This window comes from Xiphophorus hellerii, chromosome 2 (genome assembly GCF_003331165.1).
Source record: "Xiphophorus hellerii strain 12219 chromosome 2, Xiphophorus_hellerii-4.1, whole genome shotgun sequence".
Classification (NCBI taxonomy): Eukaryota; Metazoa; Chordata; class Actinopteri; order Cyprinodontiformes; family Poeciliidae; genus Xiphophorus; species Xiphophorus hellerii.
Genome location: NC_045673.1, coordinates 28,054,330 through 28,066,645, shown reverse-complemented (window position 1 = coordinate 28,066,645; position 12,316 = coordinate 28,054,330). Strand labels below are relative to the sequence as shown.

The 12,316-nt window shown below is 50.3% G+C and overlaps 1 protein-coding gene, 1 long non-coding RNA gene, 5 other non-coding genes and 1 pseudogene across 7 annotated transcripts; 3 read left to right on the top strand and 5 right to left on the bottom strand.

Moving 5' to 3' along the window:
• Positions 1-4,216: 4,216 nt before the first annotated feature.
• Positions 4,217-6,628, top strand: LOC116710901 (uncharacterized). The gene is made up of 5 exons (XM_032550197.1): positions 4,217-4,554; positions 4,643-4,909; positions 5,050-5,596; positions 5,831-6,079; positions 6,199-6,628. The coding sequence occupies exons 1-5, from the start codon at positions 4,217-4,219 to the stop codon at positions 6,370-6,372; spliced, it is 1,575 nt and encodes a 524-aa protein (XP_032406088.1). The 3' UTR covers positions 6,373-6,628.
• A 162-nt stretch (positions 6,629-6,790) lies between these two features.
• LOC116730043 (uncharacterized) lies at positions 6,791-7,143 on the bottom strand. Its single transcript, XR_004341242.1, has 2 exons — positions 7,085-7,143; positions 6,791-6,869 (listed from the first exon to the last, which is right to left on the bottom strand). It is a non-coding gene; the product is annotated as an uncharacterized LOC116730043 (long non-coding RNA).
• Positions 7,144-7,698: 555 nt separating this feature from the next.
• LOC116713071 (uncharacterized) lies at positions 7,699-7,807 on the top strand (annotated as a pseudogene).
• Positions 7,808-8,726: 919 nt separating this feature from the next.
• Positions 8,727-8,845, top strand: LOC116713032 (5S ribosomal RNA). Its single transcript, XR_004337776.1, has one exon. It is a non-coding gene; the product is annotated as a 5S ribosomal RNA (ribosomal RNA).
• A 950-nt stretch (positions 8,846-9,795) lies between these two features.
• On the bottom strand, positions 9,796-9,914 carry LOC116712160 (5S ribosomal RNA). Its single transcript, XR_004337447.1, has one exon. It is a non-coding gene; the product is annotated as a 5S ribosomal RNA (ribosomal RNA).
• A 571-nt stretch (positions 9,915-10,485) lies between these two features.
• Positions 10,486-10,604, bottom strand: LOC116712778 (5S ribosomal RNA). The gene has a single exon (XR_004337671.1). It is a non-coding gene; the product is annotated as a 5S ribosomal RNA (ribosomal RNA).
• A 734-nt stretch (positions 10,605-11,338) lies between these two features.
• LOC116713029 (5S ribosomal RNA) lies at positions 11,339-11,457 on the bottom strand. The gene has a single exon (XR_004337774.1). It is a non-coding gene; the product is annotated as a 5S ribosomal RNA (ribosomal RNA).
• A 569-nt stretch (positions 11,458-12,026) lies between these two features.
• Positions 12,027-12,145, bottom strand: LOC116713023 (5S ribosomal RNA). The gene has a single exon (XR_004337773.1). It is a non-coding gene; the product is annotated as a 5S ribosomal RNA (ribosomal RNA).
• Between the last annotated feature and the right edge of the window lie 171 nt (positions 12,146-12,316).

The window sequence follows — 12,316 nt, the reverse complement described above, 5'->3', positions numbered from 1 at the left end:
TTAACCTGTTTGCTAGTATTTTGGAATATATTTTGTAATCTGTATTTAATAAACTAATGGGTCTGTAGTTTTCCAAGTTATTTCTGTCACCCTTGTTTTTGTAAAGAATGGTTATGACTCCTTGGGCGAAGGTCCTGGGCGTGCACCCTGTTTGCTCCATGACAGAAAAAACCCGCAATAGTATTTTACTTATTGGATCTTTGAACTGTTTATAAAATTCAGAAGTAATGCCATCATGTCCAGGACTTTTATTATTATTCAATGAGTTGATAACGTGTTTAATTTCTTCCTCTGTCAATGGAGCATCACAACAGAGACTGTCTTCCCGAGAGAGTGAGGAATCGATCACACCGACAACCTGATTTATTTTATTGGTAGAAATATTTTCACTTGTAAAAAGATGTGAATAAAAAGTCTGAACCGTTTCTAAAATACTTGTTATGTCTGACACCTGTTCTCCCTTCTCATTTAGCAATTCATTTATTGTTGCGTTAGCTTGTTTGCGTTTCTCTTGAGCCAGAAAGAAAGCTGTAGATTTTTCTCCTTCTGTTAAATATTTTGCTTTGCTGCGAATAATGGCTCCTTTACATTTATTTATTTCTATTTGCTCTAGTTGTTTTTTTATTATCAAATAATCTGTTATGTCTCTGCTTTGATCATTTTCTAAATGATCTAATTCACTATTTAACTTTCTTCTTAAAATGCATTCATTATGGAGTTCTCTCCGTTTTTTCTGTCTGCTATATTTTATGGAAAGGTTTTTGACTCTTTGTTTGGCCTGATCCCACCACTCTAGCAGGTTGTCAGTGTGATCCATTTCCCCACTCAGGGTCTGCAGCAGGATGCCAATCTCACCTCTGTAAGCCTCATCCTGAAGAAGAGCAGCATTCAGACACCAGAGACCCCCATTTCTGATGCCTCTTCCCATCTCAACCTGCAGGAAGGAATGGTCACTCCAGACGTTGTCCCGGATGAGACAGGATGACACCTCGGGGACAAGAGAAGACGAGATCAGGCACAAGTCGAGTCGTGATTGTTTCAGTTTTCCTAAAATGACCTGTTTTCTGGTAAATTGTTTTTTACCTGGGTGAAAAAGTCTCCAAATATCTATCAAACTATTTTGTGTAATAATGTCAAAAAGTGTGTTCCTGCTATAATCCTCAGAAAATGTGCAGTTATTTGAAACGTCAGATTTTGTTAGTGTTATGTTAAAGTCTCCTATTATGATACAATTTGTAACTATCCATTGTCTTAAACCAATAAAGAACTTTTTCCTGTGTGTATCTATGTTTGGTGCATGAATATTAATTAACCTACATGATTTATTATTGTAAAAGAAATCTATTATGATAAGTTTACCCTGCTTATCTTTATGAATTAAATGACAATTGTTAAACAGACCCTCCCTCATAAAAATGGCAACCCCACCCGCTTGAGTACTTGATGTAGATGAAAACATTTTCCCTTTCCATTTATGTGACATCTCTTTTTCTTTTGAAATATCCCACTTTGTTTCTTGTAGACAGAGTATATCGAAATGCGATTGAAAAATGACTGCGTTCACCTTTTCTTCCCTGTTGAGCCCACGGGCATTAAGCGAGAGAAGGAGCATTAGTGTTAAGTGGAAAAAAGTTGCCATAGTCATTTTTTTACTTTTCTTTTGGGTTTTGTTGCTAGGCTTGCCAGTCTTTTCCTAGTTTGTATTATTTTTGTAAGATCAAGATCAGGATCCGACTCTACATAGTCCACTATTTTGAGCGTCCGCGGCAAAGCGCTCAGCGGGGTCTGAAAAGACGGCAGATGGGTCGGCGATAGAAGCTGCGAGTTTCCTTCGGCTACAGGGGGAAGAGGCGCAGCGACTTCTTCCCGCTCCTCTTCGACTGTGTTTTTACCGTTTTTGGATACTTCGCCCATAGCCAGCGCACCGGACACCTCTGCGTCCGGCGCTCTGGCCACAGACCACTCAGCACTTGGCATGCACTCGCTCAGCTCTTCCTCACCTCCCTCCACCTGCTCATTCTCTTCCACTTCCCCCTCCATTTCGCTTTCCTCTCCGCTCTGCGTATCAGCTTCCTTGAAGTCCGCTGTCAGACCCTGGTCTTGATCATCAGATTCACTTAAGTTGCAAATGCATTTATCTATTTGATTTTGGCAGATTTGACATTTCTTTTCCTGTTTTTTTTCCGAGCATTCTCTCACATAATGCCCCTGGACTCCGCAGAAATGACAGCAAAAATCAGGACAGTCCCTGACAATGTGGCCCGGTTGTAAACATATCCTGCAAACTTTAACCTGTCTATCATGAATAACTCTGAAATATTCTGGACCAAGAGCTGTGTTAAATCTGGCAGAATAAGGCAGAGACTGTACAGTTTCAGTAAATTTGACTTTTACAAACCGTGTTCCATCGGCAATCTTCGTTCCCGGCCACACCCGACGCTTGATTTCTGACACTGCTTTAACTCCCCAAGTATGTAACTTGCTTAAAATCTCCTCGTCTGTGATGTAAGCTGGTAACGTTAAGAAGGAGACCACCAGTTCATCATTTATAAGTTCTTTGGCGTGTATTGTAGATGATCCCATCTTGAATCCGTCCAAAAGTCTCTTTTTTGCTTTTTCATTGCTTAATGTGATTTCAAATTTCTTGTCCGATAATACTCGACATGCTAATAAACCTCCACACAGAAAGCGTATGTTTTTCATCAGGTCTAGCACTGAAATCTTTTCGTCTCCCACAACTTCAATCTGGACCGTGTTTTCTTTTTCAAATACTCCAGTCATTTTCACTTGTTCGAAGCTTGTTTCCGTGTTCCTTTCCAAATTGTCCAAAACCGAGGGATCCGTCCGCTTGTTCTTTGACAACTCCATTACAAAAAGGAGAAAACCCCTCCCCAACAGTAGAAAACTGTGGGGAGGTAATTCTACAAAATAAAAAAAAACACCAAAAAAGGTTCCAAAATCCAAAAAAGAACGAAAAAACAGAGCTGCAAAAAAAATGTTACCCCTACCGCTGTGCAAACAAACAGCTGACTAACGCAGAGTGGGCGTGACCAAGGTAGTGTGGCCGTAAGCCACAATGTGCTAACAGGAACAGCTTTTCGTAAAGCAGCACATCCAGTTGGCACTTTGTTTCTTTTTGCTTTGATTACACCTCTGTAGGGTTAGCCGTGCTTCTCCGTAGGGTTAGTCGTGCTTCTTCATAGGGTTAAGCGTGCTTCTTTGTGGGGGCAAAACGTTGAGGGACACTTTGTTGTGTCCCTCAATGTGAAATATTTTAAAGGCAGCAGCACCAAAAGGCTTACAGCACCTGGTATTCCCAGGCGGTCTCCCGTGCTTCTCCGTAGGGTTAGTCGTGCTTCTCCGTAGGGTTAAGCATGCTTCTTTGTGGGGGTAAAACATTGAGGGACACTTAGTTGTGTCCCTCAATGTGAAATATTTTAAAGGCAGCAGCACCAAAAGGCTTACAGCACCTGGTATTCCCAGGCGGTCTCCCGTGCTTCTCCGTAGGGTTAGTCGTGCTTCTTCGTCGGGTTAAGCGTGCTTCTTTGTGGGGGCAAAACGTTGAGGGACACTTTGTTGTGTCCCTCAATGTGAAATATTTTAAAGGCAGCAGCACCAAAAGGCTTACAGCACCTGGTATTCCCAGGCGGTCTCCCGTGCTTCTCCGTAGGGTTAGTCGTGCTTCTTCGTAGGGTTAAGCGTGCTTCTTTGTGGGGGCAAAACGTTGAGGGACACTTTGTTGTGTCCCTCAATGTGAAATATTTTAAAGGCAGCAGCACCAAAAGGCTTACAGCACCTGGTATTCCCAGGCGGTCTCCCATCCAAGTACTAACCAGGCACGACCCGTCTTAGCGTCGTAACGGAGCCTCCCGCCGTCCGGGCAGGGGGCCGCGCGGCTATCGGGACGCGTTTCCCCGGGGATCCGGCCCCGATTTCGGGGTCGAACGAGGCCCAGGTGTCGCCAATTAGGCTCGATTGGGAAGCCAATCTCAGGAGCTTCCCCTGATTGGACGCCCCCCGAATTGGGAGCAGGTGTCGCCAATTAGGCTTGATTAGAGGGAAGCACGCCCGGGGATCCGGCCCCGATTTCGGGGTCGAACGAGGCCAGGTGTCGCCAATTAGGCTTGATTAGAGGGAGGCACGCCCACCCGCCTGCACATATAGCCGGGCTGCGGATGTGCCCCGCTCATTTGCGGGGCACATGAGCGGAGTGACGATGACGCCTTCTAAGTTTAAGAATCGCTGCCCTGTATGTCACCGGCCGTCTTGGCGCCTGCGACGCCACTTGGATGACGTTCACTGCGTCAGGAACGCCCTGGAGCGAAGGATCCTGTTGGCGTTTGCCAGAGGGCGAGTGAGCGTTCGCGGCATGAAGTGCCCCGTCGGCGGCTGCTCGTACGGTGGGTCAAGGGTGGCGCAGCACCTCCAAGACGCTCACCGTGACCTGGGTGCCAAGGAGAAGAAGCGCCTTTTGAGGAAGCTCCAGTGGCGCAAAACGCTGCGGCAGGTGAGAGAACTTCGGGCCTCGGGTCCCGACCCGCCTTTAGCCACCAGGTTGGACCTGGAGGGTTCACGGGGCAGCGAAGCCGCCGCCGCCGCCGCCTCCGCCGCCCCCCCCCCTGCTTCTCCCCTTCCCTCGCAGGGACCGAGCGCCAGCCCCGCCCGTACGACCTCGGCGGACTCCCCGCAGCGGCCGGAGCCAGAGCCGGAGGAGCTGGAGGAGCCATGTCTTGTTCCCGGCCGACCGAGCGCCAGCCCTCCACGTTCCACCTCGGCGGACTCCACACAGCGGCCGGAGCCATGTCTTCTTCCCGGCGGCGGCGACGACGTGCCATCCGCGGACTCGGCGGCGACGACCGGAGTGCCGGAGATCGAGGACGAAGAACCGCAGGCCCCGTCCTCGAGCACGGTGGGTAGGCTGAGTACATTTCCTGCAGTCATCCGTCGCTACCTAGAAGAGTACGGCCGGCACCTGGCCGGGGCAGTACGCTCGCGAAAGCATGCTGAAAATGTTAAGTCAAAGATGGGTTGAATTGTTGCATTCCTCAGCTACATGAGCCGTGATAAGACCGAGCTGGGCTCCTGGCGCTTCTTGGATGACGCCGGACGCATAATGGCCTGGCCCGCTGAACTCACCGAGCGGGAGCGGAAGGCCGTAACTACCGTTAAGGTCTACCTGGTAAACACAACCCAATTCCACGTATACTTCATGGAGACGCCTCCGAGAAGCTCCAGGCTGTCCAAGCGGCAGCTCGTGTCCGTGATGCGAGCTCTGAGGTCGGCTACGTGCCAAATCGGAACGAAGGTGGTGCTTCGGCAGATCAAGGTCAAGTCCGAGAAGCTACAGCGCTCCGTAACGCCCGAAATTCTCCGCAGATGCATCGCAAAGTGTCGGGGCTGGATCCCCAAACTCTTGCTGAGCTCCTCGCAAAAGAAGCACGACGTGGGGCTGAGACATCTGCTGTACGGGTTCTTTGCCCTTTACCTTATTTCGCTCTACGGCCATCGAGCCGGCGTCATGACCAACCTTACCACCGAAGAGGTCCTGGAGGCCGCGAGGGGGGCCGACTCTTCCTCTCCGGGGGTCGTACTCAATGTAAGTCTGCACCCACTCACTAACACTAGCCTGGCTGGCTGGCTGGCTGGCTGGCTGACTGACTGGCTGGCTGGAGCCTGGATGGATGGCTGGATGGATGGATGGATGGATGGATGCAGCAGCAGCCAGGCTGCTGCATCCATCCATCCATCCAGGCTCCATCCATCCAGGCTCCAGCCAGCCAGCCAGCCAGCCAGCCAGCCAGCCATTTAACATTTCTCTGCCCGTCTTCAGGTAAAGAACCATAAGACTGCCCGGGTGTTTGGATGTGCTCAGGTCTTTCTCACCCACGAGGAACTGGGCTGGATCCAGCGGTGGATGGAGATCCGGGCTCGGCTACGTCCGCAGTGCGATCTGGTCTTCTTCAATACCAACCATCAGCACGTGAACACCATCACTGCGTTCGCCAGGAACGCGTGGGCAGCGATGCTACTGCCAGGGAGACCCTCGCTTACCGACATCAGGACCGCGGTCGCAACGATGGTAAGTTATCCAGGAAAGCAGCATAGCCGCCATCCGACCCCTGCCTGCCTGCCTGCCTGCCTGCCTGCCCGCCCTCTGACTCTCTGCCCCCCTCTCTCTCTCTCTCTCTCCCCTCACAGTGCAGGAACACCCACTCCAGTGATGTCCGGACGCAGATGTCCCGGGTGATGTGCCACGACACCCGCACGGCCGACCGATTCTATGCGATGCAGCTGGATGTCGGCCAAATGGCGGAGATGAGGCGCAGATTTGCCCAGTGCATGGGAGATGAAGCTGCAGAAAGTTCACAATAAACTTTGAATAATGCACCAGGATGTGTCATGTCTCTTCATTGTGTGGTGGTGGTGGTGGTGGTGGTTGGGGGGTGGGGGGGGGTTCAAGGTTCCAGTCCCGGCCAACCTCTGGTAATCTGATCTGGGCTCCGAACCGAGCCAGAGAGGCACCAGGCCCATCCAGAAGGACCGAGGAGGAGGAGACTCACTCACCGGACCGGCCAGAGCCCACAGCGTTGCTGCCTCGGAGATCCAGAGAACCAGAGAGAAGATCCGGGGGAAACGGCTTAAAATGCTGGAAGAAGCCGAAAAAGGGGGCCCTTAATCGGCCTTATCTGAGCTGTAGAAGGGCCCTGGATCAAAACACTTTGTCATTTTTTCGAAAAATGTGCTCTTCTCCAGGGGTCTGTTGTAATTCCTCCGGGGGGATTTTTTTCTGTAAGGTCTTGAAATCCTATCTATCCAAATGGCGCTGGTGAAGCCCTGTTTTTAGGGGGTCGGGGCAATGCTTTGCAGGCCTTGACCCCCGGACACTTACACGACTGCCTGAAATAGGGACCCGAAATAGGGCCCGGCAAGCCAGAGAGCTCCAGGGGGCTTTCAGCTCATCTTTTAGCCTCAAATAGGGACCCGAAATAGGGCCCGGCAAGCCGGAGAGCTCCAGGGGCCTTTCAGCTCATCTTTTAGCCTCAAATCGGGGCCCGATCTCCGGCTACGCACTGACTACACCAACCCTGGACACCTCCAGGGGCTTTCAGCTCATGCTATAGCCGGAAATCGGGCCCTCAATGCAGGCCCGGCAAGCCGGAGAGCTCCAGGGGCTTTCAGCTCATGCTATAGCCGGAAATCGGGCCCTCAATGCAGGCCCGGCAAGCCGGAGAGCTCCAGGGGCTTTCAGCTCATGCTATAGCCGGAAATCGGGCCCTCAATGCAGGCCCGGCAAGCCGGAGAGCTCCAGGGGCCTTTCAGCTCATCTTTTAGCCTCAAATCGGGACCCGATTTCAGGCTTCTCTCTCACTGATCCGGCTCCGGAACAAACAACCAGGCTGGACAACCGGAAAACCTTACGCACCCTTCGAACCGCGGCATCCCACAATTAAGCACGGATTACACCCACCGACACGCACGGCCCCGGACGGGTCGTGCCCCTGGTAGGGCAAAGAGAAGCAGGTGGTGGTGGTGGTGGTGGTGGTCCCCCCCGTCCCCCCCGCCGGACGTTCGCCCGCAGGACGGGGTTCCCTAACCCGCTTTGCCCTAACCCTGCAGAGGTGTAATCAAAGCAAAAAGAAACAAAGTGTCAACTGGCTTTGCTGCCTTACGAAAAGCTGTTCCTGTTAGCACATTGTGGCTTACGGCCACACTACCTTGAGAACGCCTGATCTCGGAAGCTAAGCAGGGTCGGGCCTGGTTAGTACTTGGATGGGAGACCGCCTGGGAATACCAGGTGCTGTAAGCCTTTTGGTACTGCTGTCTTTAAAATATTTCACATTGAGGGAAACAACTAAGTGTCCCTCAATGTTTTGCCCCCACAAAGAAGCACGCTTAACCCTACATAGAAGCATGACTAACCCTACGGAGAAGCACGGGAAACCGCCTGGGAATACCAGGTGCTGTAAGCCTTTTGGTACTGCTATCTTTAAAATATTTCACATTGAGGGACACAACTAAGTGTCCCTCAATGTTTTGCCCCCCCAAAGAAGCACGCTTAACCCTACATAGAAGCATGACTAACCCTACGGAGAAGCACGGGAAACCGCCTGGGAATACCAGGTGCTGTAAGCCTTTTGGTGCTGCTGCCTTTAAAATATTTCACATTGAGGGACACAACTAAGTGTCCCTCAATGTTTTGCCCCCCCAAAGAAGCACGCTTAACCCTACATAGAAGCATGACTAACCCTACGGAGAAGCACGGGAAACCGCCTGGGAATACCAGGTGCTGTAAGCCTTTTGGTGCTGCTGCCTTTAAAATATTTCACATTGAGGGACACAACTAAGTGTCCCTCAATGTTTTACCCCCACAAAGAAGCAGGCTTAACCCCACAAAGAAGCATGCTTAACCCTACGGAGAAGCACGACTAACCCTACGGAGAAGCACGACTAAACCTACGGAGAAGCACGGGAGACCGCCTGGGAACACCAGGTGCTGTAAGCCTTTTGGTGCTGCTGTCTTTAAAATATTTCACATTGAGGGAAACAACTAAGTGTCCCTCAATGTTTTGCCCCCACAAAGAAGCATGCTTAACCCTACGGAGAAGCACGGCTAACTCTACGGAGAAGTACGGCTAACCCTACAGAGGTGTAATCAAAGCAAAAAGAAACAAAGTGGCAACTGGCTTTGCTGCTTTACGAAAAGCTGTTCCTGTTAGAACATTGTGGCTTACGGCCACACTACCTTGTGAACGCCCGATCTCGTCTGATCTCGGAAGCTAACCAGGGTCGGGCCTGGTTAGTACTTGGATGGGAGACCGCCTGGGAATACTAGGTGCTGTAAGCCTTTTAGTGCTGCTGTCTTTAAAATATTTCACATTGAGGGACACAACTAAGTGTCCCTCAATGTTTTACCCCCACAAAGAAGCACGCTTAACCCTACATAGAAGCATGACTAACCCTACGGAGAAGCACGCGAGACCGCCTGGGAATACCAGGTGCTGTAAGCCTTTTGGTGCTGCTGCCTTTAAAATATTTCACATTGAGGGACACAACTAAGTGTCCCTCAACGTTTTGCCCCCACAAAGAAGCACGCTTAACCCTACGAAGAAGCACGACTAACCCTACGGAGAAGCACGGGAGAACGCCTGGGAATACCAGGTGCTGTAAGCCTTTTGGTGCTGCTGCCTTTAAAATATTTCACATTGAGGGACACAACAAAGTGTCCCTCAACGTTTTGCCCCCACAAAGAAGCACGCTTAACCCGACGAAGAAGCACGACTAACCCTACGGAGAAGCACGGCTAACCCTACAGAGGTGTAATCAAAGCAAAAAGAAACAAAGTGCCAACTGGATGTGCTGCTTTACGAAAAGCTGTAGCTGGCAGTACTTTGTGGCTTACGGCCACACTACCTTGAGAACGCCCGATCTCGTCTGATCTCGGAAGCTAAGCAGGGTTAGCCGTACTTCTCCGTAGAGTTAGCCGTACTTCTCCGTAAAGGTAACCGTGCTTCTCCGTAGGGTTAAGCATGCTTCTTTGTGGGGGTAAAACATTGAGGGACACTTAATTGTGTCCCTCAATGTGAAATTTTTAAAGGCAGCAGCACCAAAAGGCTTACAGCACCTGGTGTTCCCAGGCGGTCTCCCGTGCTTCTCCGTAGGTTTAGTCGTACTTCTCCGTAGGGTTAGTCGTGCTTCTCCGTAGGGTTAAGCATGCTTCTTTGTGGGGGTAAAACATTGAGGGACACTTAGTTGTGTCCCTCAATGTGAAATATTTTAAAGGCAGCAGCACCAAAAGGCTTACAGCACCTGGTATTCCCAGGCGGTCTCCCATCCAAGTACTAACCAGGCCCGACCCTGCTTAGCTTCCGAGATCAGACGAGATCGGGCGTTCTCAAGGTAGTGTGGCCGTAAGCCACAATGTGCTAACAGGAACAGCTTTTCGTAAGGCAGCAAAGCCAGTTGACACTTTGTTTCTTTTTGCTTTGATTACACCTCTGTAGGGTTAGCCGTACTTCTCCGTAGAGTTAGCCGTGCTTCTCCGTAGAGGTAACCGTGCTTCTCCGTAGGGTTAAGCATGCTTCTTTGTGGGGGTAAAACATTGAGGGACACTTAGTTGTGTCCCTCAATGTGAAATATTTTAAAGGCAGCAGCACCAAAAGGCTTACAGCACCTGGTATTCCCAGGCGGTCTCCCGTGCTTCTCCGTAGGGTTAGTCGTGCTTCTCCCTAGGGTTAAGCATGCTTCTTTGTGGGGGCAAAACATTGAGGGACACTTAGTTGTGTCAATCAATGTGAAATATTTTAAAGATAGCAGTACCAAAAGGCTTACAGCACCTGGTATTCCCAGGCGGTCTCGCGTGCTTCTCCGTAGGGTTAGTCATGCTTCTATGTAGGGTTAAGCGTGCTTCTTTGTGGGGGCAAAACATTGAGGGACACTTAGTTGTGTCAATCAATGTGAAATATTTTAAAGACAGCAGCACCAAAAGGCTTACAGCACCTGGTATTCCCAGGCGGTCTCCCATCCAAGTACTAACCAGGCCCAACCCTGCTTAGCTTCCGAGATCAGACAAGATCGGGCGTTCTCAAGGTAGTGTGGCCGTAAGCCACAAAGTACTGCCAGCTACAGCTTTTCGTAAAGCAGCACATCCAGTTGGCACTTTGTTTCTTTTTGCTTTGATTACACCTCTGTAGGGTTAGCCGTGCTTCTCCGTAGGGTTAAGCGTGCTTCTTCGTCGGGTTAAGCGTGCTTCTTTGTGGGGGCAAAACGTTGAGGGACACTTTGTTGTGTCCCTCAATGTGAAATATTTTAAAGGCAGCAGCACCAAAAGGCTTACAGCACCTGGTGTTCCCACGCGGTCTCCCGTGCTTCTCCGTAGGTTTAGTCGTGCTTCTCCGTAGGGTTAGTCGTGCTTCTCCGTAGGGTTAAGCATGCTTCTTTGTGGGGGCAAAACATTGAGGGACACTTAGTTGTGTCCCTCAATGTGAAATATTTTAAAGACAGCAGCACCAAAAGGCTTACAGCACCTGGTATTCCCAGGCGGTCTCCCGTGCTTCTCCGTAGGGTTAGTCGTGCTTCTTCGTAGGGTTAAGCGTGCTTCTTTGTGGGGGCAAAACGTTGAGGGACACTTTGTTGTGTCCCTCAATGTGAAATATTTTAAAGATAGCAGTACCAAAAGGCTTACAGCACCTGGTATTCCCAGGCGGTCTCGCGTGCTTCTCCGTAGGGTTAGTCATGCTTCTATGTAGGGTTAAGCGTGCTTCTTTGTGGGGGTAAAACATTGAGGGACACTTAGTTGTGTCCCTCAATGTGAAATATTTTAAAGACAGCAGCACTAAAAGGCTTACAGCACCTAGTATTCCCAGGCGGTCTCCCATCCAAGTACTAACCAGGCCCGACCCTGGTTAGCTTCCGAGATCAGACGAGATCGGGCGTTCACAAGGTAGTGTGGCCGTAAGCCACAATGTGCTAACAGGAACAGCTTTTCGTAAAGCAGCAAAGCCAGTTGCCACTGTTTCTTTTTGCTTTGATTACACCTCTGTAGGGTTAGCCGTACTTCTCCGTAGAGTTAGCCGTGCTTCTCCGTAGGGTTAAGCATGCTTCTTTGTGGGGGTAAAACATTGAGGGACACTTAGTTGTGTCCCTCAATGTGAAATATTTTAAAGACAGCAGCTCCAAAAGGCTTACAGCACCTGGTGTTCCCACGCGGTCTCCCGTGCTTCTCCGTAGGTTTAGTCGTGCTTCTCCGTAGGGTTAGTCGTGCTTCTCCGTAGGGTTAAGCATGCTTCTTTGTGGGGGCAAAACATTGAGGGACACTTAGTTGTGTCCCTCAATGTGAAATATTTTAAAGGCAGCAGCACCAAAAGGCTTACAGCACCTGGTATTCCCAGGCGGTCTCGCGTGCTTCTCCTTAGGGTTAGTCATGCTTCTATGTAGGGTTAAGCGTGCTTCTTTGTGGGGGTAAAACATTGAGGGACACTTAGTTGTGTCCCTCAATGTGAAATATTTTAAAGACAGCAGCACTAAAAGGCTTACAGCACCTAGTATTCCCAGGCGGTCTCCCATCCAAGTACTAACCAGGCCCGACCCTGGTTAGCTTCCGAGATCAGACGAGATCGGGCGTTCACAAGGTAGTGTGGCCGTAAGCCACAATGTGCTAACAGGAACAGCTTTTCGTAAAGCAGCAAAGCCAGTTGCCACTGTTTCTTTTTGCTTTGATTACACCTCTGTAGGGTTATCCGTACTTCTCCGTAGAGTTAGCCGTGCTTCTCCGTAGGGTTAAGCATGCTTCTTTGTGGGGGTAAAACATTGAGGGACA

What these genes read in the sequence shown, in the direction of transcription:
- LOC116710901 (XM_032550197.1), top strand. Translation starts at nt 4,217, where the DNA reads ATGACGCCTTCTAAGTTTAAGAATCGCTGCCCTGTATGTCACCGGCCG. An exon ending in AGGCCCCGTCCTCGAGCACG is followed by an intron (nt 4,910 to 5,049) that starts GTGGGTAGGCTG and finishes TGCATTCCTCAG; the next exon opens with CTACATGAGCCGTGATAAGA. An exon ending in CTCCGGGGGTCGTACTCAAT is followed by an intron (nt 5,597 to 5,830) that starts GTAAGTCTGCAC and finishes GCCCGTCTTCAG; the next exon opens with GTAAAGAACCATAAGACTGC.